The sequence below is a fragment of the Paraphaeosphaeria sporulosa genome, assembly GCF_001642045.1.
Source record: "Paraphaeosphaeria sporulosa strain AP3s5-JAC2a unplaced genomic scaffold CC84scaffold_15, whole genome shotgun sequence".
Classification (NCBI taxonomy): domain Eukaryota; kingdom Fungi; phylum Ascomycota; class Dothideomycetes; order Pleosporales; family Didymosphaeriaceae; genus Paraphaeosphaeria; species Paraphaeosphaeria sporulosa.
Window position 1 is genome coordinate 865,962 of NW_017253374.1, and position 25,388 is coordinate 891,349.

At 51.5% G+C, this 25,388-nt stretch overlaps 6 protein-coding genes across 6 annotated transcripts; 3 read left to right on the plus strand and 3 right to left on the minus strand.

Annotated features, from left to right (window-relative positions):
- Positions 1-3,938: 3,938 nt before the first annotated feature.
- On the plus strand, positions 3,939-6,368 carry CC84DRAFT_1191386 (MFS transporter; the record flags this gene model as incomplete). The annotated part of the gene is made up of 7 exons (XM_018181179.1): positions 3,939-3,973; positions 4,034-4,120; positions 4,259-4,870; positions 4,922-5,045; positions 5,097-5,463; positions 5,616-6,096; positions 6,143-6,368. 7 exons carry the CDS (start codon positions 3,939-3,941, stop codon positions 6,366-6,368), a joined length of 1,932 nt encoding a protein of 643 aa, XP_018029882.1.
- An 865-nt stretch (positions 6,369-7,233) lies between these two features.
- CC84DRAFT_1233075 (DUF962-domain-containing protein) lies at positions 7,234-7,894 on the plus strand (the record flags this gene model as incomplete). The annotated part of the gene is made up of 3 exons (XM_018183781.1): positions 7,234-7,266; positions 7,316-7,399; positions 7,446-7,894. 3 exons carry the CDS (start codon positions 7,234-7,236, stop codon positions 7,890-7,892), a joined length of 564 nt encoding a protein of 187 aa, XP_018029883.1.
- CC84DRAFT_408109 (uncharacterized protein) lies at positions 7,779-9,510 on the minus strand. The gene is made up of 3 exons (XM_018186078.1): positions 9,217-9,510; positions 8,989-9,167; positions 7,779-8,933 (listed from the first exon to the last, which is right to left on the minus strand). The coding sequence occupies exons 1-3, from the start codon at positions 9,365-9,367 to the stop codon at positions 8,088-8,090; spliced, it is 1,176 nt and encodes a 391-aa protein (XP_018029884.1). The 5' UTR covers positions 9,368-9,510; the 3' UTR covers positions 7,779-8,087.
- Positions 9,511-10,982: 1,472 nt separating this feature from the next.
- Positions 10,983-11,309, plus strand: CC84DRAFT_1223175 (uncharacterized protein; the record flags this gene model as incomplete). The annotated part of the gene is made up of 1 exon (XM_018183467.1): positions 10,983-11,309. One exon carries the CDS (start codon positions 10,983-10,985, stop codon positions 11,307-11,309), a length of 327 nt encoding a protein of 108 aa, XP_018029885.1.
- Positions 11,310-11,482: 173 nt separating this feature from the next.
- CC84DRAFT_1104279 (uncharacterized protein) lies at positions 11,483-11,743 on the minus strand (the record flags this gene model as incomplete). The annotated part of the gene is made up of 1 exon (XM_018175049.1): positions 11,483-11,743. One exon carries the CDS (start codon positions 11,741-11,743, stop codon positions 11,483-11,485), a length of 261 nt encoding a protein of 86 aa, XP_018029886.1.
- Positions 11,744-12,309: 566 nt separating this feature from the next.
- On the minus strand, positions 12,310-24,444 carry CC84DRAFT_1264449 (uncharacterized protein). The gene is made up of 4 exons (XM_018185310.1): positions 24,097-24,444; positions 23,882-24,039; positions 13,286-23,830; positions 12,310-13,231 (listed from the first exon to the last, which is right to left on the minus strand). The coding sequence occupies exons 1-4, from the start codon at positions 24,152-24,154 to the stop codon at positions 12,548-12,550; spliced, it is 11,445 nt and encodes a 3,814-aa protein (XP_018029887.1). The 5' UTR covers positions 24,155-24,444; the 3' UTR covers positions 12,310-12,547.
- Between the last annotated feature and the right edge of the window lie 944 nt (positions 24,445-25,388).

Sequence of the window (25,388 nt, forward strand, 5' to 3'; positions counted from 1 at the left end):
ATCGAAACCGTCTTCGCTTCACTCTTTCGTACATGCGCCAACCGAAAAGAGTTAAGATTATGACGAAGAGAAATGCTGTAACAACGAGTACTGTCGTTGCTGGCGATCCCGCCATCCTAGGTGTGGAGTGTGGTCAATTCGACGAGACGAGAGGTGACTCACCCCAGAAGACAAGAATTGTGAATAGTTTTGATCAGCGGACTAGCCGCGCGCATCTATATCACAGGTTCGAACACCAAACCGAGCACCAGGATACCTTTGTGCACCTATCTATTGCAGCGACTCATGTATGTTGATGCCATGATCGACGGCCATACACGAGCTGCAGTGTGGGTGGATAGCGCAAATAGCCAGAAACCATGCATACATACCACTTGCCGATTCGATGACACGCGACCACTACTACCCGGTAGATTAGCGCTACAAATTTGATGCAGTCGTTCCATAGTGCTCATCCGGCTCGTGAACTGGGAGTATTGGGCGCGTCTTTTAGCCTGTGGTACCTGGCACCGGGGTCTGAGGGATTCAACGTCTCGGGAGAGATCTCTGCGCCATACATGTTCCTGGTCAGTACACAAATACACCTAGCGAATATCATTGACAAGTGGAACAAGTATTCCTAAGCCAAACTGAAATTTGGATGTGTACGTGACCGGTTGCTACTACAGTCAGTGGTACAAGCGAATAAACCAACTTGAGACGATTGTTGTTGTCTTTTCATTTCGGTGGTTCAGATCTTCATTCGTGCATTGTGTAGCTGCCATGCACCAACCTCGATAGCAGGTCCGAATAGTCCAATCCATCGCGAGCAGCTGCTAGGGCTGTCAAGCTCGCTTGCTTTTCAAGCCCTGGTCGACCAGGTCCAGTCATATTCTACGTATCTTGCCGCTTTTCTCTGCCTCGGCTCAACTATATTTGTCTAAACGCGACACGGTACACCGACCACGAGTTGCTGTCTTGCATCAAGAGCTCGATCTGCCTCTTACAATGGCGTTAAGAAGCCGAAAAAGCCTGGCGGTAAACATCTCGAGCATTCCATACGAATGAAGAATGTTGAATTCTTGACCTTTTCCAGGCTACGAAGGCTGGGGTGCGGATGTTGCTTACATATTGGCGCACTACTGCAAGCTCGACGTCGTGGCATTCTCGCCCTCACCTGATCTGATCCTGTGAATGAGTCGGATTGAGTTTTCGGAGATATGGAATCTGGCATGCTCTCCGCGGTCGAGCGAGGCGCATGCCATGTCTGAGCAAACACAATCCTCTTCGTTACCCAACCTTTTGCAAACATCCGAGAAGCTAGACGAAGCAACCAAGCAACTGAGACTCGTGCGTGAGCCCGCTAAGCTAGTCGAGTTATACGATGACAAGAATTACGTCAATTCACGTTTGAGGTCCAAGGAAATTTCAGGATACCTCTAGCGCAAGTTGCCCGAAACGAGCAATGGTGAAGACGTACTTCTGAAGCAACACTTGAGACGGAGCGCTTGGATCGATCGGAAAATTGCTGATTCGACACGCGTCTCAAGACGTTGATTTGAGACGCCGATACGAATAAATTTTACATTTAGACGGGAGAATTACTACGGCACGCTATAAATCTGGACGCGCAGCAGCAACACTGGGCGAACACTGGCAGACATCGAACATGAATATGGGGGAAATTTCAAATCATCGACTAGATGGAGAACTGAGGATGGTACCACAGTATACAATGAATGATTGGCTTTGTTTGAGAAAGACGGTTTAGACACTTCGGTGTTGGAGCACAACTTCTAGGTATCGGTAGTTGTAGATATCTTAGAAGTTGGCCGCGAAGTTTTGCTGGTCGACTATAAGTGCCTTTTTGAGCACAGTTGTTGCCAACTGTTACCACGATGTGCCATTCATCAAAACGCCTTAAAGATCAACGTTATCGAGTGCGTTCGCGCTTCTCTTTGTACCTACTAAAGGATGTTGATGAGGCCCAGTCCATAAAATGAGAGCACTGCATCACCCTAAAAGAAGCAGTTCAATACCCACACTTTCGATTCGCTCTGTTTGCTACCTATGGGCTATGACGCATGGTCGAAGAAGCCTTAGTCTAGGAGGTTATGCAGCAGAAATGAGGGCTTATTGGAGAACATGTTGGAACGGAACATGCGTCAGTGCCTGACACGGTGGCGATGCGCTCGGGTTTGGAACAATTATATTCAAGAAACAAGCTAGAATGGACATTGGTACGCTTGGTTGATCTCATGCATCCTTCAGGCATGCCAGTTTCATTCTCGTGTGGTGGGCAACAGACACTTACAATGAATAAATTTAAATCGACGAATCTGGATGTGTAAAGGTTTTTGTTCACGTGAAGAGAAAAAGAGACTTACTAGCTGTGCGTGAAGGCCATACGCTATTTCTGTCTTATAATCAGGATCGTGGTGGCACGGGCGTCTGATACTGAAAGCCAGCCGTGCGTGCCGTGCATACATTGTAAACACGGTTGGGATTAGCCTGCACTAGACCGTCCCACAACCGCGAGAGGCTCAACCCACCCAATTGTGGCTGTTGCTGTGAATTTGTGAGCTCAAAGCGCCCAGCGCCAAGCACGAAAAATAACATAGAGAAAACCTTATGTCATTTTCATTAACTCATCCTAAAGCCATCGAAGGCGTCCAAGCTCAGCAGAGGTTCGGGCCAAGGCGCCACTGTGCTGTTGTGCCAAACTTGCGAAGGAACCTAAGGCTTGATGTGTATGCTTGTCGGAACGTCTTGGTCGGACTTCTGTTCGAAGGAATGGCATCGCATAGGCGATATTGCATAACGGATACACGTATGAGCCTGGAAAATCCTTGCACTCCCAAGCGAGAACCGGTGAAACCAGGGTACGGATATGTGCAAACATTTGCATCGCTGGGCTTGGAAAAGCGAAGTGTTTAACACTCGCCAAACGTTGTGCCAACAGTGGTCTTCCTATCCACAGCTGCCTCGCCTCCTGCAGCTGATATAGTTGCGTCGAGAGTGGATGGCTTCGCGTATAGCCAGCAAAGGATGCGCATAGCTATCTATGCCAAGAAAGCTCACTCGGCCTAGCAAATTCCGATCGCACTCGCAAGGACACGCGTGCAGAGCTGAGATCTTGTCCTCCTTTGCGCTTAGCCGATTCGGGTAGGTCGAGCGCTAGAGGATCGTCTGGGGTTCCCGTAGTGCGGAGATGTTCAACCCCGATCGGTAGCCTGCTGATTCGTTCCTTTGTTGCTCGCGCCATGGGACATGCTAGTACCCGCAAGACAAACATATCGATAGGCGTACATCGTTCTGGCAGGTTGGGAGAGAAGGACGCTTTCAGACTCGAGTCGCAGTCAACATGGTCTTGCGGCTGAGAAAAGGCATGCATGCTGGAATACTGCTGCGAATGGTAGGCATACGCTGGAGTTTCCGGTGACTGGGAAATTGCTTACGGCCCTTGTCTTTGTGAAAATGAGCCTGCTGATCTTCTCCGATTTGGTCACACCTCGAGACAAGCATACGAACTGGCTGGAGCGCGGGGAAAGTTGCGGGAGGCCAAAGCCCCAGGCGCGCACACGCAGCCACCCTGCAGCCTCGAAGCTGTGTAACCAATGAGATAAGACTCCGCTAAGCCACCTACGCCTGCCCAATGTTCAATTTGAAGCTGTTGCATCGCTGACGCCGGCTTGGATCGAGGGTGCAATGGTGCGTTTGTTGGACCGTCGCGTGATATCGCTGCAGCATCCAACCGAGCGGCGATGCCTTCACTTTGCCCAGAAAAAGCCGCCGCCCTCTGTGTGACCCAAGCGCTGCAACGCGAGCCCATGCACCGACCGCTTTCAACCCAACCGGTTGCCTGGATCCCCGCAGCTTATAAAACAGAGCTCTCCCCAGTCACCGACCTCGCAACTGGATCGCCCTCCTGAACAGCTCAAATCGGGTTTGTCGTAAACATGGCGGACGAGAACGAGAAGATCTCAGGCACCGAGTAAGGTCACCGTATTCGCACCTCGTCGCAAGCTCCAGCAAGCTGATCGCAGCAACCCAGACCTACCGAGCGCCGCAGCTCCATCCTCGATACTGAGGAGAAGCGTCGTCAAAGCATTACGCAGTTGACGGCCAATACCGAGGGAGAGTAAGTTGCCAACGAAAGCCCATAACGAAGAGTTTGCGCGTGTTTTCGTTATTTGTGTCGCCGATCCTGCACGTCGCGCAAGCTTTTGCGTTGATGCTGCATACAAGTCTGGTTTGGTCGCTCCGCTAACGTCAACAGGATTCGTAATCCTCTTGTCGGCCTTTCCAAAGAGCAACTGATCGCTGATGTCGAAGGCTTCGCGCGCGAGCACCAGCTGGAGGACATCACCCCACTCCTCATTAAGGGTGCGCTCGCCGCTCAGGCACCCGCGCTGATTGACGAGATAGAGGAGCTTGACGAGAATGACCGAATTTGCCTCCGCGAGGAAATTACGCATCGCTGGAAGTTACCCAAGATTCTATATGCGACCATCATCCTTAACTCCATCGCTGCGGCTATTCAGGGCTGGGATCAGACGGGCTCAAACGGTGCCAACTTGACTTTCGCACAGCAATTCGGCATCCCTGACGGCCCTGCATCTTTCTGTGACGAGAGCCCTGCGAACACGGCATTGTGCCGTAAGAACAGCTGGATTGTCGGTTTCGTGAATTCCTGTCCTTACATTGCCATTGCCCTCTTCACTGCTTGGATTTCCGACCCGATCAATGACTTGATTGGCCGCCGCGGTACCATCTTCATTGCTGCAATCTTCTCAGTCCTCGCTCCCATCGGCTCAGGTCTTACTCAACACTGGGGCCAGCTCGCAGCATGTCGTGTACTGCTTGGTGTCGGCATGGGCCTCAAGGAAGTGTAGGTGTCTGCCGCCTCGGTTTCAACATTTGCACTGCTCATATTCATCAGGACCGTCCCTGTCTTTTCCGCAGAGAATGTTCCGGCCTCTGTCCGGGGAGGTCTAGTGATGTCTTGGCAGATATGGACTGCGTTCGGCATCTTCCTGGGCACGGTGGCTAATCTTGTTGTGATGGTACGTTGATTGTCCGGTATAGTGTTCTCCAGGTTCCTGACTTGTCAACAGGATGTTGGCCGAATTGCCTGGCGACTGCAGCTGGGCTCCGCATTCATCCCGGCCGTTCCACTACTCTTCGGTATCTATTTCGTGCCAGAGTCACCCCGTTGGCTGATGAAGAAACGTCGATATGCCAAGGCATACAAGTCTTTCCTCCGGCTCCGTAATACTCCTCTCCAAGCTGCGCGCGATCTGTACTACACTCACGCGCTCTTGGCTCAAGAGGAGGTTCTTGTCAAGGAGGCCGGCCTGACGCCGAGCAGCAACTTCTTCAGCCGCTTCGTCGAGTTGTTCACCATCCCTCGTGTGCGGCGTGCTACTCAAGCCTCCGGTATCGTCATGATCGGGCAACAGATGTGCGGTATCAACATCATTGGCAAGTGTCTCCCGGGAAAGGTTGGTGTTTTGGCCAAGCACGAAGATACCTATTGTCTATTCGAGACATAAGAAAGGGCCTGTTCTCAGCTTGGGACACCAGCGAAGTACCATTACTCCTCTTTCTCGCAATGGACTGACTGGGTCTGGCAGCCTTCTATTCGAGCACGATTTTCCGAGAGGGCGGCGCCACGGACAAGGTTGCCCTCATCGCCTCGTTCGGTTTCGGTCTCGTCAACTTTGTCTTCGCTTGGCCGGCCGTATGGACAATTGATACCTTTGGCCGCCGCGGACTGTTGCTGTTCACTTTTCCCAACATGTTCTGGTCGCTTTTAGTCGCGGGCATGTGCTACTATATCCCGGCGTCAAGCACTGCACACATGGCTTTGATCGCCTTGTTCGTGTACATATTTGGCGCATTTTACTCTCCAGGTATGGGTCCGGTACCATTCACGTACTCGGCTGAGGTCTTCCCTCTGTCGCATCGTGAGATGGGCATGTCTTGGGCTGTGGCGACCAATAACTTCTGGGCGTCCGTCCTCTCGCTGACCCTCCCGACCATGTTGCGCGTTATGAAGGCACAGGGTGTCTTCGGTTTCTATGCCGGACTAAATATCGTAGCCGTGATCATGATGTAAGTTCACCGGCTCTAATGGTGAGATATGGCTAACCATCTTCAGCTTCTTGTGGCTGCCGGAGACCAAGCAACGTACGCTCGAAGAGCTCGACTACATCTTCGCCGTGCCGACGCGCACTCACATGAGATACCAAGTCGGCCAGAACCTGCCTTGGTGGTTCAAGACGTATGTCCTCCGCAAGAAGGGTCTCGCGAAACCTGCCCTGTACAAGTTCGACCACGTTCACCGTACTGCGCCATCTCCCGACATTACTGGCGTGAAGGCTTAGGAGTGATCGGGCACCTCGCATGGAACATTCGATCACCACAGTGGTCTTCTGCGCGTGAGACTGATTCCTCCGATAAATTCGTGTTTGCGATACATATTGGCTAGCCAGCTTTGTCTGACAGCCCGTCTTAGTAGTGGTACGTGAGTAGACAGCGGTGAGTCACTCATTTGGTAATGGAAAGAGATCAAACAGTAATATTGCATACTAAGCAATTCTCAATTCTTGATATACGACCATGTGCTGCGCATGCGATAGCTCGGTCACTAATGGCTTGCGGAGTCGTTGCCATTGAAAACATGATCATATGTGTTGCATCGACTTCAGGTGAACGCGATTTGACATTTGTTTGCTGATTGTCATCGCGGGCGCTTCCGTCCATTTCATATCTTTTCTCGTCTTAGCCCAGACGAAGCGCATCGGCATCGGGCCGCCGTGTCGTAGGTTCCGCGCTGGTCCGGGCAGTTCGATTGTGCATTCACGTTCACGCCTCGCGGCCGCTGAAGAGTTCGCACCGTTCGAAGAAGCGAGAAAGGCCATGGCAAGTCGTTGGATTAAGGCCCCAACAGTATCCACAATAAAACGGCTGTGACGTTGTGGCAGCGTGTGTGGAGAGACTAGAAGGAGCTAAGCGTCTACCCACATGTCAAGCAGGAACGACCCACTCATCTGACGCCGTTTAGCCTCGGTACAGCATAAGCAGCATAACATCACGCCGTGTCGCATGACCGTCTTACTGTATATTTTGCTCGTGTATCCTTCTCTGGTTCGCTTTTGTATATCTGTCGGTGCCTCTATCGCGTCGTTCGTGGAGCCGTCGTACGTAATTCCCCAGCAATACCCAGAGACCACTCGAGACAAAGTGACAATGGGTTTCAATCTCAAGCAACAGCTCGTCTTTGTGAGTGAATTCCATAGGTCAAGCACACGCTCTCATTTAACATCACTAGTACGGTGCTTACCACAACGAACCGACCAATGTCGCGATCCACATGGCTTGTGTACCACTCCTGCTAGCAACTGGCCAGATACTTGTACGTCCGATACCGCGCAACCTTTCTTAGCTAACTCATCACAAAGTTGACCAACACGCCTGCTCTACGCACTCCGACAATGCTATCGCGCCTCAATCTTCCTTTGAACGTAGCAACTCTTGCCTCATTGACATACTCGACTCTCTACCTAGTCCTCTCTCCCAACCTTGCCGGCGCCACTATTAGTCCACTCGTCCTAGGAGGCGCTGCCTTCGCTAACAGCCTCACCATCAAGTACGATCGTACCAAAGCCAATACTATCGCTGCCGGCGTGCACATGGTATCCTGGATCCTGCAATTCATCGGCCACGGTAAATTCGAAGGCCGTAAGCCTGCCCTACTAGACAATCTGGTGCAGGCATTGTTCCTGGCACCGCTGTTCGTCTGGTACGAAATCCTGTTCAAGCTGGGATACTACAAGGGCCTGAAGAAGGAAGTAGATAGTGCGATCGAAGTTGAGCTAAGAAAATTGAAGGCGAAGAAAGGAGAGTAAACCTGTGATAAGGGTGGAGGTGGGCTTGTACTCATGGGAGAGATAGTGCAGAGTGGTAGTAGTCATACCGTCTCATGTTTGTATACAACACTGGTAATGACCATACCGGGATGTTTGTCGTATGAAGTGGTGGAAGTGAACAGGCGTCGAACGGTGTGAGGACACTACCAATGCCCAACAGTGCTCCACACAGCTTTACTCAGCATCTGAGTTGTTGGCACCTGGGTTGTTAATGTGCCAATGAACCAAGTCTCGCGCCGCAATTGCATCCTCCAAAGAATCGTGACCCGTCGTACCCTCACCGAGTTGGATCTTCCGACCTAAACGCTTATCCACCAGGGTCTTGAGCGACAGGTCTCCTCCCTTCCTTTTCCTGGGTTTGTGTACCGGCGGTACAACAACCCTGTTCGCACCTTCACCCGATACCGGCGTCTCTTTGACAGGTTCCACGTAAGTACCATCAGCCTTCGCCTTCGCAATCGCTTCCTCTTCCGCAATTCTCTCTTTCTCCTCCCTAATTCTTTTGATGTTGAACTCGATCACAAATGAGTCGACGACACGCTCATGAATCCACTTCATTGATCTCAAGTCGTTGTGGACACCATGTCCTACAACGATTGTCTGTTCGCCAACAAACCTCCATACTGCATATCGCGCCCCTGTGGTAGCTTTTAAGATCGTTCGCCTCCTCTGTGCTTCACGCATATGACCCCAAGTGACGCCCGAGTACTTTGTATTGAGGTGTCGTAATGGTACGTCCGGCTCCACGATATTGTTTACGAGAACCTCACCCGTGAAGTAGTCTATTAGGGAGACTTTGATAAGCTCCGTGTCTCCAGATTGGGCGGTACCCATCTCGCAATCCAGAGCGACAGCTGCCCGGAGGTCTTGGCCTCTGGTCAGGCTATCCTGGTGTACGATAGGCGTAAAGTGCAGTTGATGGCGCCGGGTGAGCTCCATTAGAGACTCGTCGCGGGGATTGTGGAAATCAGAGCCGCTGCAAGGGTCAGCGGTACAGTGCTGATCGCAACATGTCCAATACTATTACTATGTCAGGTGACCGCCTGGAGCGACAAAGGATACCCATCTGACTTACCTTGTATTCAACCTTGCCGGGATGAAATCTGCACTTGAATTTAGGAGCGGTCGCAGCCTTCTCCGCCGGCCCATTGAACTCGGATGCAGATATCTGAGGTGCGCCTGCCACATTCGCTGCATGCGCCGAGATAGAAAGACCTGGTCCCGTCCTCTCTCTACCTCTGAGTTGCGACATGGCTATAGAGGGTCAGTAATGATTTCAAATGTGAGCGGCAAATGCTGTTACCTTTGTTACATCCTAGACATCGCCGCTTCAGTAAAAGCTCTTCGTCCGTAAGAGGCGCTGTGATGAAACCGTGCCTTCGAAGGTCGCCCGGGGGCTCCATCAACAGCTGCAGCTGCATCATATATGTTTCTGACTGCGCGACCATATTCATTCCGTGAATTATTTGTAGCGTTTCGCAGAGTTCATCAGGCGGAGGGTAAGGAGGTAGCCTGATGATACAGGACAGCCGCGCTAAGACGCACCTCGTTATGTAATATACGGTAAACAAACAGTCTGATTGGCGGAGAGCTCATCATAACAAATCCGTGGACGTATCTTTCTTCGAGACAGAGTCTTTGCGACAAAGAGTACCCGTAAGACACATCAGGTAAGAAAGCATAACGCTTTACCAAAGTTTTTCAGCTGTCTCGTTCGACATCGAAGCTTATCGCAATCGAAATAGCGTGCTTGTCTTTCGCTTCGTTGTCGCGGCTCCACTACCATCATTTAGAGCACTTTTGGAGGCATTTGTTTCATTCTTGTTCGGCGGAAGAAACACCGAAGAGCCAAGTGCTGCATACTGTACATAAGGTGGAGTCTTCAATGCGTCGTGAAGAGATCTTAACGTGTCTGTCAAGTATGTTGGCTCATGACTCTCCGTATAGCAAGGTAGAGTGCGCCATGTCGATTGTTGAAACAGGGAGGATCTTGGGTACCATGTTTCATGGTCTGAGGTTGGACGGGGCAATTCATATTTCTCCACTAAAAAAGAACGTTTCCTGTCACAGATATCACCCAAGGTACACCTAGGGATTACCCTTAACCTGCAAGACCCGTTGACGGCACCCGTTCATTGTACGCAGACCCCTTCGCTCGCGCTCCAGAGACGGTGCGTGTGCGCTCATGGATGCCAAGAGAAACCGTTGACGATAGCTGTCGAGAGCAAAGCCCTCTGCGATCCACCGTGGATGTGCGCCGTGACTCTCAAACCCACCAGCCGAGCGAGAACAGCCGTTGAGAGCAGAGTATTCATGCCATCCAGTGGACATCGACCGGACTCTGCCCGCCAAAGATTGTCGCGCCCCATGTATCCAGAAAACTGCTCTTCTTGTAGCCCATCAAGATAAGCAAGGTCCTGCGCTCGCGAGATAATGACTTTTGAATGCCTTGTCGTGATTGTGCTGCATACGCAAGTAATTCCATGTGTGATTCGTTCTCGTGCCTGTTCCTGGGATGTGGGGCATACTGGTTTTCTCGCAAATCCTTGGAGAAAAGCCTGCCGCTGCATGCAAATCTTGGTAGGCGATTACCATAAAATAAATGCGTAGCACACGTCCTCCCTTGGTACACCCGCGTCTCCATGAAGACACACCACCTGTACCGTTGAAACCGTCCCAATCGCTCACGATAGCTGTTGAGATCAATGGAATGGTCCTCTCGCCTCGTGCAATTTAGTCCCAACACTCTTTCTCCTTCTGTATATAAACCCTCCGAAACCGCATAATTCTCTTGCATTCACTCAGACTCCAACACTCTCAACCCTCCAGCACATTTCGGCCTTTGAACACATTTCAGCACCTCGGCACTCTTCCCACAACAACTATATCAACTTGAGACACCCTTCATGAACACACTTAGCCCACTCTTGAAAGGTAGGTACTATTCTGTAGTGTGGATGCTTCAGGGGATTAACAGTCGCAGGCAAAATGGCACTCAACCATTGGACTCGGTTCCCGGTGAACTTTTGCTATCAGTGTTGGTGTGGATACGAATGCAGATGCATCTTCATGGACGCCGAGCTGGGTTCTCAACAGCCAAGCATGCAGCACACTCCCCAGCAGCTGCTCGAAAAGCCTGGAATGCCAGAGAAGACGAGGGGCCGCCCAAAGAACTCCAGAGACAAGGTTCCGCGCAACCGCAAGGGCGAAGGGCTAGCAAAGAAGCCCACCTGGGCGAAATCTGGACGCCCCAGCAAGCAGCAGAAACAGGCTCTTGAAGAGAGGAAGGCGCTCAAATACCTGATCGACCGTGAAGAGCAGATGTTCGGCATTTCCAACCCAGAATTGAATGCTTGTCTGCAAAAGCTCGAAGGACAAGCCCGCTTGAAGAAATGATGCCAGTACGGGCGCCGACTTGCATGTGGAATGTGTCATTCGGACGTTATTCGGTTGCGACATTTGTCACGTTTTCGGATTGATTCCTAGCTCTTGAAGTTGTACTCTCTTCCAAATCGGCCTGACGGTACCATCGAACATACCATTCGACTCGGCTCAAAGCTCTTCACCATCTACCCCTCGCCAGCTTCTTCTTCTTCTTCTTCTTCTTCTTCTTCTTCTTCTTCTTCTTCTTCTTCTTCTTCTTCTTCTTCTTCTTCTTCTTCTTCTTCTTCTTCTTCTTCAACAATTTCTTCTTTCGCTTTCGGCGGCACATCATCCGGATGCGGGTTTCCCTCATGGTGTCCATCGCCTCGGAGCTTTCCCCACAAAAGAAAGAACGCCAACAACCCCAGTAGAAAGGCTATCACGGTCGGAGCAGCGGGATGCCGCATTCTTGCCTCCTTCCTTTAGCTTTTGGTTCGCACAGCGATTGGTTTTTTGATACCCTTGGTGTTCTGAAGATTCGCGATTTTGGGGTTTAGCATTTGTGTGCGCGTTGAGGGGCCGGCGCTGGTCTCTACAGGGCTTTGGGGGTGTTGACAGTTTCAGGTGGCTCTATCTGCTTCGATCTTATTAGTTATGATTTCACAACCAATCAAATACCGACTACTTCTCCACCTATGTCATATGCTGCGCAGTGACATTGAATACTTACCGCCCACGATTCCCTTGCTCTCGGTGGCTCACTCGGAATCAACTAACATGGCACTAGAACCCCGGGGTTTCTATCGGCGACGTAGTTATTTTTTGTGACGTGTGCGATGGCTCTCCTGACGTGTTCTATGGGAAGTTAGAAGTGGGAATGAAGTTAAAGGCTGCGTGCGACATCGGTCTCTGGGCAACCCACCAATGAGCTTCCCGCTGTGGGGCCGGCGCAGACTTGGCGAAACGTGTAGCCCGCACGATCGGAAACGGTCGAACTTTGAACCTGATTGCAAGGGGTCATGTCCAAAGACTTGGGCTGCATTGATCTGCTGATCAGTCCTGGTATAAATGATCAACTATCTACTACAAACTTAATCAAATCGGGCATCTCTAACAATCCACCAAACTAACTGCCCTTTCAAAGAGGCCATATTGCGCCGCGTGAGCGCCATGCTAGCAATACCACGATCTATGAATGCCACGATCACCACAAAACCAAAACTCCGACCTGATCCATATGGCACATAGTACAAAATCTCCCTGTCTCGTCCTTAAAGATACGCCATCCACAGCGCATCCGTCTGGCATAGCTTCAGCGGATTGACCGCAGTACTGACCAAATCCACCATCGTCTGGTTCGCCGGCAAGTTGCTCGTCTGTGGCAGACTGCCCATACTCGTGGCCCGCTTGACAACCAGATCACTATTCGTTTGCACCGTTTCCCGTAGGCTCTCGGCTGTCAACCCCTTGTGCTGGCTGGTGAACCAGTGATTCATCTCATCGCGCATGAAGATGGCGAGCTGCATCTCCAGCTCGCCCTCAGGTTCGATAAGGCACCGCGCAATGCTCATGACAGAAGGTGCGAAGATACCTTCGAGTGCAAGAGGGCCCATCAGGGTCTGCATATTCGGCGTGAGACGGAAAGGCACCGGCTCGCTGTTGTGCAGGATCGGCTTTCCAACTGCCATGGAAGGGATGAGCTCGGAGCCCCAGACACGCCCGCTGCCGCGCGAGATGCTGATTTTGTGAGGGAAGCGCGAATTCATGTGCATGACGTACGTCATGAATGTCAGCGCAGCAAGCTGATAACTGAAGGTGCGACGGAACAGCCAGAAGTCCTCGAAGACTGGATATGTGCTGCGGAAGTAGTCCAGGAGGAGGGTCTGCGGCACATATTTTTCTTGCACAGCGGCAAAGGTTTCGAAGCGAATGCTGTTGGCATGTTCGATGTTTTTCTGCATATTGGTGTCAGATTGCTCTTTGTGCACGCGAAGGTTCGGGGGCCTTACAGGATTGAGAGCCTTGAGCTTCTCCAGACTAAACAAAACAGGTTCGTCCTTGTTAAGGCTGTTTCTCCGACAGTAGTCTTCAAAAATACCTTGCATGCTGATATAAGAAGCGTCGTCCTGTACCATGCGCACAACTGGTGTAATAGGCACCATGAGAGGGAGATGAAATTGCAGGTTCCGCCTTCGGCTCTCTTTACGTTTCGAGAGGATGCCATTGAAGATTCTGAAAAGTTGCAGAATACGTTCTTCTCTCCTGGAGCTTCTCTGTGCAGGGAATTGTATGGCGAACGGATGGATGCTTCCATCGTGACCGCGTATCTTGAGTCGACGGTGGCATATACCGATGCCACGCACTACGTCGACATCTGGCAGGAAACGTTCAATCCGAACGAAATCAGAGTTCTTGTCCCGATGCTGCAAGTATTGGCCTGGAACTTCCACATCATCGAACTTGAGGAAGCGGAATTCACTGAGCTGCTGGGTGTACGATTCGAGAGGGACGACGAGCCTCCTACGATCGAGGCGCTCTTCAAACCTGTTCCGCCACATACGTAGTTTCTGGATGTATTCATACATGGTGGGTTTGTTGGTGACAAAATCAAGCTCGAAAGCTTTGCGGATGTGTGGCGGTAGTACGGACTCGGCAAAACGTGTTATGTTAGCCTCAGTGGACGAGGGAAGTCTGACCTCCTGCCCGTAGAGGCCAGGAGAACGACCAACATATGCTAGACCATCGTTCAACAGAGCGACGATCAATCGATAAGCATCCTCATCCGGAGGACACTTGAAGTTCTTTTGGATCTGATCGAGCATCGTCTCCATTGAAAGCGCCAAAAGCGGGAAAGCCGTCTTGAGAATTGCCGATATCTCTTCCACATGGTCCCAGGGTCGTTTGAGGGTTGGTGGTTTGGTCTCTTCGGTAGTCGTTCCATTCGATGCGTCTTGCGCGGTCACTTCGGCCTTGACCGTTCCAGTGCTGCCATTGGTGGCAGGTTTGGCTTCGCCGTTCGCAGACGCAGGTCGATTTCCGCTTGCACTTGATCCAGGACGATTGTCGGGAGAGCTTTGCTTTGGAGCTGGTGATCCCTGGGCACCTGGGGTTCCTTGAACACCTTGAGACTGTTGCTGCTTCTGCTTGGCTGCCTTCTCCTTTTGCTCGTGGGTTTTCTTGAGAGTGACCATGTCTTCCCTAGTCGTCCTAAGATGGCAGTAAAGCGCCTGAGGATATGTCTTGGCCAGTTTCCCGAGGATGGAACGAGCGATAGGAGCTTCGGGCCTCGACAAGCTATTGAGCAGCTGCGGAATGAACGTGATCCAATACCATGCCGGCGTATCACCTTGGAACGCCTCAAACTTCTCTGCGAGACGCCGCTCAGGGTTGTCCAGGCTGAGTAGCCAAAGCACCCGACCTAAGAGTTTCCTAGACTTCGCGTTCTTGTACAGACTGGCCGCTTCCAGATAGCAGCTCAAAGCAGCCTCAGCCTTGTCCAGGGTCGAAGGATCTTCCTTGAAGAGCATGTCGTTGTAGCGACCCCATTCAGCCCATGCCTTTGGCAACTTTAGATCAAAGATCATAGCTGTACCGAACGCATCGTTGGAGTCATTGCTCTGACCAAGCTTCGCGAGGAACATCCCCTTGAGAGTATAGAATTCAGCCTTCTGCTGATTACCAAAGTAGTTGAGATTGGTGTTGTTAATAACATCTAGACCATTGTTCAACTCTGATTTGTTCTGGTAATGACACTTCGCTTGCTCGCGCAATTTCAAGAAAGCTTCCTGGATTTCGATGTTAGGGAGGGTGTATATGCGGCTGAGCTGCTGGATACAGACGTCTGGAAGGTTGTGCTTCCGAGCGACGTGGGCAAAGCGGTTGATAATCCAGGCAGTCTCGTGGTACCCACGATATGCGAATGAATTACCGCTAGGATTGCTAGGATTGGGGGGAAGCAGCTGCAAGTAGACCCCGTTTATGAGGTGGAAGATGTGCTGACGCCAGGTGACCAGATCCTGCCATGCGTTGATGTCGTCCCAGAAGTTTGGTAAGCGGTCGCGCCAAGTGGACAGCAATAGTTTGAGTTCTTGCGACTTGTGATCAAGGTTGGCCTGAGTCGTCTGCGCAAGGCTCTGGCAGATCACACTCGCATCATGAAGTTCGACTAATTGTTGGAAATGCTGTAAGAGTGGAATATGCGCTTGAGTGATGCGACGAGGCAACTGGTGCCACTTTCTTATAGAGAGCTGGATTGACTCATCGCATAGCCTGTGAAACTCCGGCTGGGTTTCCTGCTTAGAATGCAGCTTAAGCAGTGATATGAATGTCTGAAAGAAAACTCGTCGCGGCGTTGGTGCGTCGCTGACAGCTTTGATGGTCGCATCAAGCTGTTCTCGTTGTTCAGAATTCTGCCACGCTTCGAAGTGCCTCCAGGTCGCTTCCAGGTATAGGTCGTTGAAGTTTTCGTGTTTGGCAAAGTCGCTCAAAACCTCCCACTGCTGCAGCTTTTGAGCGCAGAGAACCCAGTGATCCTCCCAAAGCATATATTCGCCCGTAGAAAATGGTAGAACACTAGTCCGAGCCTTGATCTGGGCAGCTTCGTACATCTGCTGGGCCTTATCCCAGATTCCGATCTGCTCGTACGATAGCGCGGCGTTAGTCTCGATGAACTGGCATCTCCTGCGCCATGTGCCATAAAACAAGTCGTCTTCTTGCATGCCGGTATAGATCTCGAGCAACGCGTCAAGATTGCTTTCTCTGAGCTTCTCGGTATCGACGATGGGATTGACTGCTGACTCTTCCATATACACAGCGCCAGTATACCAAGCGTTGTACGAACGAGCAAGATACTTCATGATATGAGGTGGGAACTTGACACGAGGTCTTGCGTGCACGATGGCATCCAACATACTTGCGACGCAATTCGGGCGCTTGTCGAGCTGGCGAGAGTGATAGTCTTTGGTCAGCAACGCGGCAATGCCCTTCTCAAGGTCGCTCTGGTCGTCCTTTGTGAGAGCAGTCCAGGCAAGCGGGAAGAACGCAACCCATATATCATGTGCAAGGTTACTGTCCATGTGTTGGAGGTGCCCTAGAGGCTCAAATAGGTCCTTGATCTTGATATCGCCGAGCTGGTTGCAGAAGCGACGGTGGCCAGCGACAAGATTGTCGAGCTCATCATCAACCATGACGTCGGAGATGCGAGAATCTCTGCTGTAGGTGCCAAAGACCAAAGAGTTCTGCGGTAGTCGGAAGTCCTCAGGATGAAGTTGTGCTTGGGTGTTCATTTCGACTGAGCCAAACATCAGGTGAATAACTTGGCTTAGCCAGTAGCTATCGGCGAGAGTATCCCAGTTCTGAGAAGCAAGAACGTAGCTGAGTCTGCTTGCTGCGGTACGGCTTAAGCTCTTATCGAAAATAGTCATGTAACGGTTGCGCATTTCTACATCTTGGGCTCTGGTGCCGATGAGGAAGGCATGCTCCATTCGGACTGTCAACTCTGAGCGCGTTATCTTCGGATCCTCGTAGATACGAATGACAAGATCAAGGAAGCGGTTGAGGAGCGACGTATCCGGACGGTGTTCGAAGAGAAGCATCTTGCTGAGCACCGCCGTCTTCTCTTTAAGTGTCGGAACAGGCTCGTTAGAGACAAATATCCACTCCTCCACGAGATCGAGCACTTTGGTACACACCGCAGTACTTTGAGATCGTTCAACCAAGGACGCAAGCACACTAAGATACGGCCGACGATTCTCGCCGAGCTCGTTCATCCGGGCAGCTAGGATATCCACAACTTTGAGCACTAGGTCGGTCTGGATCTCTGCCTCACGGGGATCTAGTGGTGGAGTAGCGCTGTCAGGCCGGGTACCAGGTGGGACGGGGGGCTGGCCAGGTTGGCCATTATTGGTCGTGAGATGATCCTTTGCCATCTTCCCCTGGAAAGCTTTCATAAGCTGTGGAATATGCTGATCGATCTCTTCCGGCTGCTTCTGGCAGAGCGTCCACAAGATGTTGATAGCACAAATGTTTGAACCGTTCGATAGGGCCTCTGTAGCAATCGTGCCAAGCAGGCCCACAAAGCTAGTCGAAGGTGTCTCTTCCGTGTTGCCCTCCTCGTCCTTAATAGGTTCTGGCATGACGCCGAGAATGCGTTTCAAGGTAGGTTGTAGTCTCGAAGCGCCGTCCTCGCCTTCGTCTGCGGCCTGTAGGCTGGCCTGCACATCGGCGTGCTCGGATCGAAGAGGTTTCTCCAGCATCCGTTGGAACTGCGGCACGCGTTGAAGCACCCAATCATCAGGCTTTACGTTAACAATAACCTTGACGATCTCTAAAGAATTGATCATCCGAGTGGTGAATACCTCCTGCTTGTCATCCTGCTTCATCTCCAAGATCAATATCTCTTCCAGTTTCTTGGTAAGAATGAGGTCCAGTTCAAGATCGTTCCAGAGGCGCGGGGACAAAAGATCATGTAGGAGCTGCACAGCTTTCCGGCAAATTTCGGCGGGTTGTGGATTGGTGGGAGGCATGGCTGGCGTGTCCTTGGGTTTGGGTGTTGCCACGGGGTAGCGTTCCGGAAGATAGGCAATGAATGAAATGAGATATTTGACGAGCATCATGCGAATGCCAGGCGCAGCCACGAAACCCTTGGCAGAAGTGGGAGGCACAATGGAACCGTCTGCTCGCCTCTTGGACGCTTGTGGGGATTGCGAAGAGCGATCCGTGCCATGTGCTGCTTCATTCGCAGCTCGCTCTTCCCAGGTCCTGATCAGGCTAATCAAATTCAAAGCGAGCTTCTTTGCCTCCGTAGACGGGTTCGGCGGCTGGGCAATCTTCGGTAATGCTGCAATGATGATCGCAGAAAGGGGCTCGCGAGCCTCATAGAAAAGGTCCGGATGTCGCACTAGGAAATTGAAGATGCTCATCAATTGTTGCAGGTTTGAACTTTCCTCCGACAGAATTTTCCGGGGGATCTGAGCCCATCTTGGGATCGCAAACTTTTGATCTGCCCCACCAAGACGCTTCTTCAGGACCGGTGCCATCAGCTCCAGCGATTGCATGACAAGCGCTTTGCCCTCATTCTGATGGGCTTTGAGAAGTGTCTGATAGACCTGGCTAGCGATCTTGAAGGGCGTGTCGTACACCGCTATGAAGAACGCAATCACCACGTAAGCGGCGTACTTGTTAATGACATCTTCCAGTCGAATATACGCCCATGCAAACCGGATAATGTCCTTTCGAGTTTCCTGAATCACACTTGAATAATGCTTCAGGAGTAGTGTCGTAAGTTGGAGTAGTTCCATGCGCGAGTGATCGACACCAAGTTGAGCGCTCTCCTCTGATGTGTCGATCAACGCTTGCGGTTTCCATAGCCTATTGTGTATCGTATCAGTCATGTTGCGGTCCACCAACTTTGTTCCCTTGTTGGCTTCGTTGCCGAACAAGGTGTCCCAATTGCGCTTGGCATCCATCGCAAAGATGGGATTGACAATATATCGGAAGATGAACGTCTTCGTCTTTTGCGAGGAAGTGCGCCCAGTATAGAGATCGATACACTTGTGTACCAGTGCCTTCCAATAATCCACAGACTCGTTTGACACCATCTGTTCGTAGATGAAGTCGAACAGTATTGGATGAGCCTTGAAGTCATCAGAAGTTACCGCGTCGATGAGCTCAAAGAAGAAGTCAATGTTGTCTGGATCGTATCGCAAGTAGGTGGTAAACACGGTCATGATCTGTTCGCCAGCCTGTTCTGTCGCGAGTCGCAACGTAGGGTCGACGGTGTTCTGCCGAAGGGCTTTCTCCAAGGAACGTGCAGCTTCAAACAGAGCTTTCCTCAGGTCCTCCTTGCCCACAAGCCATTCGCATGTTTCCTTGAACTGGCTCATCGCATATGCAACGTGGATAGCGTTGAGTTGCGCCTGGTACTTCTCTTTCTCTGACCCATCGATTTCGAAAGAAGCAATGAACTTGGGAATGTCCTTCATCAGCTCCTCGCGCAAAGCGCCGCTCTCCGGGTTCTCAAGCAATTGCGCAAAGAACCTTCCCTGCGTCTCATCTTTCATACTCGGAGAAAAGTGCTCCCAAGCCTCCTTGGGATACATACACAAGTACTTGATCAGCGGTTCCCGGAACGGGCTATAGTGAGTTCGACGCAGGGCTGTTTCCAGCTCGATGACTTTCTCGATAAGCTGCTTGAGGAAACTGATGGCTGCCGGAGGTAACAGATGAAAGACGTTGAATATTGCCGTTACTATCTTCATCTTTGGGTTCTGCTCGATCATAGTGAACGATATCTTCTGTAGACTAACCGGATCTGCGATGTTCTTGAGGTGATCTAGCAGTCGGGTACCGATCTCAACCTTGAAATAATTGGTAAGTAGTTTAAGAAGGCGAGCCAATCCATCCAAATTCTCGACAGATAGTTTTCGGGGATCCTGGAGGTTGACCAGTATCGGCCTGAGGCCACTCTGCAGTACATCTTTCGGAAGCTTGTTCGTTGCTGATATCACACCAGAAAGGCCAGCGTTGGCAGCTTCAATAACCTCGGGAGACTTCGAGTAAAGACATTTGAAGAACACGCCAATGATTCGGATGACCGTCTGATTTGGAGGTGTAGTGCTGAACTCCGGAAAGGTTTGAGCGGTGGAAAGAAGACGAATACAAGCGACTCGTAGATTGACGATGTGCTCGGCATTTCGTTGCTCGAAAGGCTTGGTGGCGAGACCTTCGTCTTCTGCATCAGCCAGCGCGAGGGACTCCATGAGGAGCCTGGTAAGTTGCTCGTTGAACTCAAGGATGTTGTTCTTGAGCTTCAATAGGAAGGTAATCGCGTCGATATACGCGATTTGAATGCTGAATGGAAGGGCGCGAAGGGGCTTCGTCCAAATCGGCACGATCAGGCGTTCCTTAACTGGCTTGATCAGCTCATGTACAGCCCGACCGGTCACTTCGGAAAGGACTTGGAATGCTTTCTGCGTAGCTTCCCGCACATTTTTGTTCATGTGGGACAAATCGGCGACAAGTTGTCCGCAGATCCTGTGCAGAGGACCTCCCACTTTCTTGCATTCTTCCTCCGTGGCAGATTTGTAGCATCGCCGGATCAAGTCTTCTACGAGGCCTTGCGCCTGGATGCGCGTCTTGGAGTCTAGGTCGGTGGGCATGTCCTTCATGACAAAAGTAAGTGCCCGGATAAGCTCCAGATGTCGATTCTGCATCCATGTATCGCCCAGTCCCAGTTTCTTGATGACGATCTCGATACCGTGAGTGCCTCCGGACTTCATAAACCAGTCATCGGCGTAGCAGTTGTGGATGAAGGTCTTGGAGAGCTCTTCGAAGAAGGGAAAATTGTCCAACTTTTCCTGACTTCCGAAGATTATTGTTGCGGTATCGCGCATCGTGATGATGGCTTGCTCAGCGGCGTCGCGGACAGTCTGATGCTCGGATGCAAGGGAATCGCCGAGAGCGTCGGAGAACACATCAGTGTCTATCGTGACCGGACCCTCCCCTGAATGAACGTCAAATGGCCTTCCCTTATGCTTTTCATGCGCAAAGTGCATCCCTAACTCTAAGAGAGTAAAATGTTTCGCAAGGTTCGTCACCAAGGCGTCTGCGTCAACTTTCAGATCAGTGATGGAAATTGCGAAGATGCATGCTTTGAGAAGCTTCTTCAAGGTCTCCTGCTCAACACCCTTCTTGACGACGGACTTGCTACGCTCAGACAGTGTCATTAAATCCGCCCCGGCATCTGTCTTCTTGTTGCACAAATCGTTGGCTTGCAGCCGAATGAGCTGCGCGAAGTCATCGGGCAGGTTGTCGAAACCCACAAGAAGCTTAGTGTGAGACGTGATGAGCCTAAAAGCTTGTTGTTTATGAAAAGGATCGGATTTCTTTGCCGCAGGAAGCTTAGGGAGTTCGTGAAGCTTCGCTATAGCCGTGTCGATGCCTATGACAGCTGGAAATGCGCGATCCTTGGTGGAACCAATGAGGCGGATGTCAACGGACGCTGCGTCGTCGGAGTATGGCTTGTAGTTCAGTTGAGGTGGACCGGTAATGAACTTGCGATTACGGCCGCCTAGCTTACCAAGTATCCTCATCGTGGTGTGTGCGTGAAAATGGCTGTATGGCTGGGGTTTCAAGTGCTCCCAGAGAGCGGCCATCAGATCATCAATCACGGGTGCCATGATTGGATCAAGATAGTCCGCCGTGAGATTATCGACACACAATTCCAGTGTCCTCAACCCTTGTCCAACAAGCTCTGAGCCTGCGCGCAATGCTACAACCAGGGGTCTCATGAGGTAGCTCAGATGCGGCAAAAGGTTGCTAAGCCGGGCCGGTACGGTCAAGGAGAGCTCAACAAAGAGATCCCTGTCGGCTGGTTTCCGCGCAGTGAGTAGGAGGTTGTTCAGAACATCCAAAAGCATTTCCAGGAGAGGAAGTATCTCCTTGTACAGATGCTCGAATCGACCGCCGCCTATACTTCTGAACAGCGACCTGAGAAGGAAGAAATAGTTCATTGGCTCTTCTGCGGTAGTAGACAACTGGATGGACTTGGTGATGATCTTGCTGACGTGCGGTAACAGCACTTGTTCATTTTGAGCAGAGAAAAGGGTGACGGCCATGAACGATAGCTTGAAGAGACGAAGCAGAATAGAAGATTTCGTGACGTCTGATGTACCGACTTCTTCGATACGGTCCATCAGGAATTGTAATAACATGCCAGCAAAGCTCGGTGAGGTGGCTTCCGATGCGAGCAAGAACTGCGGCACGTGGAGCAAAGCAGGATGCTCGAACATCATGTCGTACAGATGGGGGATCTCCGATGAGAAGACTTCGTGAAAAGTGGCGGGATCGATGTGGTGGAAGACAGTTGCAAATGTTTCCAGCAGCTCCTTCTCTTCTTTCCCGCTTGACATCATGTGCTGGTTCGCCATAAGATCTGCCGGAGAAAGGCCCTTGGTCTCTGACGGCTTATCGGTACCGTAGTATCGGAAGACCTTCGCGCCCTCCCTGAAGAGCTTGATCAAAACCTCCACTTCCTCTGCATTGTAACCGTAAGAGACCTCGTGCCAGTTCGCTGATGCATTCGCAGCGTCGATCTCATCCTTGATTTTCTGTGGATTGCAAGCCCGTAGTTGGTAAAACAGATTCTTCAACCCATGAAGAAGATTCTTGAACAAAAACTTATTGTCGGCAATCGGATCCGAGCTGCGCTCCCGCGGATTTGATGTCTTGATGGGCGTTGCGTTGAAGATATCGATCTCATCCCAGTCAGGGAGCTGGTCGGGTACGGCCAAATGGTTCTCTTCTACCGCATCGATGGAGGGTGTACTGTATGCTGCAGAAACCTTCACGGCATTGTGATACTGACGGTTCATAGCCGCAAACTTATCACCTATGGCATTCAGTATCATAATCAGGAAATATCGAGCGTCCTCTTTCGGTTCGAGCTTCGCAATGCACTCAGCCATGTTCAACAACAGCTTCGCGCTCATGGTCTGAAAGCTTGTCCCAGGAAATGTGTCGTGGAGGTTCTTGGTATAGACCTCGATGGTGCGTCTTATCTGCTCCTTACTGAGAGAATCGCGGAGGTGGTGAATCAAGTCGGCCAGCATGCTGTAGGCGAGTGGTCGCATGGTCTCGTAGACGGTGAGTCCATCGCCTATCAGTGTCCTTTCGTCCAGAAGCTGGTCTATCTTCTTCAAGAAGATCTTCCGGAAGTTGAAATTGATGATGTGTCTAATAGCCACCAGAAGCTCTTTCCGGGAGCTGGATTTCTCGCGTGGGCAATCCTTCAGCAACCGCACTACGATGTCGGGGAGCGTCGGCAGGAAGTCGTTGAGTTGCTGCGCATACACTCGTAGCAGGTACGCCAGGAAGCTCATCGTCTTCACTTGGGCCGTAATGAAATCGCCGAAGGCAGCCCTGTTGCGTATCTCTTTGCTCACCCCAGTGAAGATTTTGCCCTGGGCCTCGGCTTCTTGATGCGCCTTCTCTTGCGGCTTCGCCTGGATCATCAGCACGTTCTTGATGAGCGGAACGAACTGCTTGACGTTCCGATTCACCACGTTCCGGTAGGCCTGGAAGAGCGAGACGACTATTATGGGACACTCTGCGAGCACCTTGAACGAATGTGTGCCTTTGAGCAGCATGCGCGTCTGCTCAGCGTTGATGTCGCCGGCGGGCCCCGTGGTCAGGGATGTTGCGGGTGAGCCTGGCCGTGGAGATTGGGAATACTGGTGGTTGCTCGGCGTGGACGGCACGCCCTGTCCTGACGGGGCCGGCGTCGCGTTGTCAAAGGTGTCTTGTACAGCTTGTTCCATGGTCTCGAACATCTCTTGGATCAGATCCAAGAACTGCTGCACCTTGTCCTGCAGCACTTTCGTCTGGTGTCGCAGGAAGTCCATGACAGTCTTCATGCACAGCACCGCGTTGTCCTCGTTCTCCTCCCTCACCAAAGCCATCAGCTTGTCCACAATTTTCGCAGCGTGTGGTTCGAGCGCGTCCGGTGGGCTCATGGGCAGTCGGTGCAGAATCTCGAGGACGCAGTTCCGGAGCCGCTGCACGCCGTGTCAGTCTGGATGCGTACCACTATGGGTGCGTCTACTCACCTGGTCCGGAGACGTAGATATGAAGACGGGCGTGCCATCGAGAACCTTGAGAAATAAGGGCACCATGTGGTTCAAGAAGGCGCCATACTGCTGGCCCTGGCAGTATGTCTCGATGTTGTCCCGTATGTCTATGGCCTGGGCCAGTTTGACTCTGTGATCTGGAGGGCGCGTCAGCCGTGTGCACTACAGAGGCATGCTTACAGAGAGCAGCGTACCTGGACTCGGGTCACTAAGCTTCGCGGCCATGGCCTCGAAGTTGGGATGCGACGCCATGATGGGATACTGGGCAGCTCAGCGCTGCTCGTCCAGCTCCCCGGCTCTCTCGCGGTGCGCGCGCACCCGCAGGATTCGTCGATCGTAGGTTGCTGTCGAGGGCAGGACCATTGGTCGTGTAGCTGCTCGTTGGGTGCGGCGCCGGATTGCGCCTGCCGCGCTGTGATTAATTATGTTCTGGAAAGGAATGTGCAGGCTGCGGGGGCCTAAGCGTGCATTAAAATTGTTTAAGTTTCGGAAAGAGCGCGTGGAGCAGGTGAGCTGTGGTGGGCGCGTCCAACCCAAATGCGTGATGCTGTCGCGAACTACACTACACTCACGAACTGAACTTTGAGAGAGCAGCCCGCTGCGACCCCGAAGTGTTACTGAGATAAAAGACGGAACCTTTATTCGATGTTATTGGTTAAGGGACCTGGTAATTTTGGGTAGCCGTAAAGCCGCAGCCGCACCGCGCTCCAATTAGGCGTCCTGCGGCGGACCCCAGGCACAAGCGTCGCTTCGCGTCTCAGCCACAGTGGATCCAGGGTCAACTCACACTCCTTTGCAGAGTTGAGCATCGCCTTAAAGTTTGCCCACGCCACGTCTGAGCCATAGTAGGTGCAGGGTAAACTCGGAATTCTCTACAATACTTGCAGAAGGCCATCTCCCATACGCGGACTATGAGCCCTGGTAAGAGCATGATGTTTGCCCAACTAGGCTCCACGGCTAACGACCAAATCTGAAGTTTGTAGCTATGAGAATCCAGGACAGACTGTGAATTTGGCATTTTACAGCTGTATAGTAGATCGAGTTTGTATGGGATCATGTGCGCTCTAGAAGTATAAACAATCATGTCAGACCCTATGTCATGTCGTGATAGAGCCCGTACCTGCATGTATTGGTAAATGCGTGTGAGTTCAACGACATCACCGAACCGACACTCGTAAACCCGAGAGCTGTGCATCCGTTTTCAAGGCTACGTTGCGAACATATAGTAGCTTGAATTACCCTCGGGTCAGCGATGCAGGATCCAACTAGCGTAGCAGCAGTTTAAATTGAGTCCTTACATCAACGCAGGAAACAACTGTTACCAGCGATAACGTGTCAGCAAAATGAACAGGATAACGCGTCGTTGTCTCGCAATTACTTGCTGAGCAATAGCACGATAAACCTAGTGGTAAGTCACACTGTAGGGCGACTCCAAATCTGTAGTCTGTGAGTGCATGGCCGACATTCACTTACTAATACTGATGCA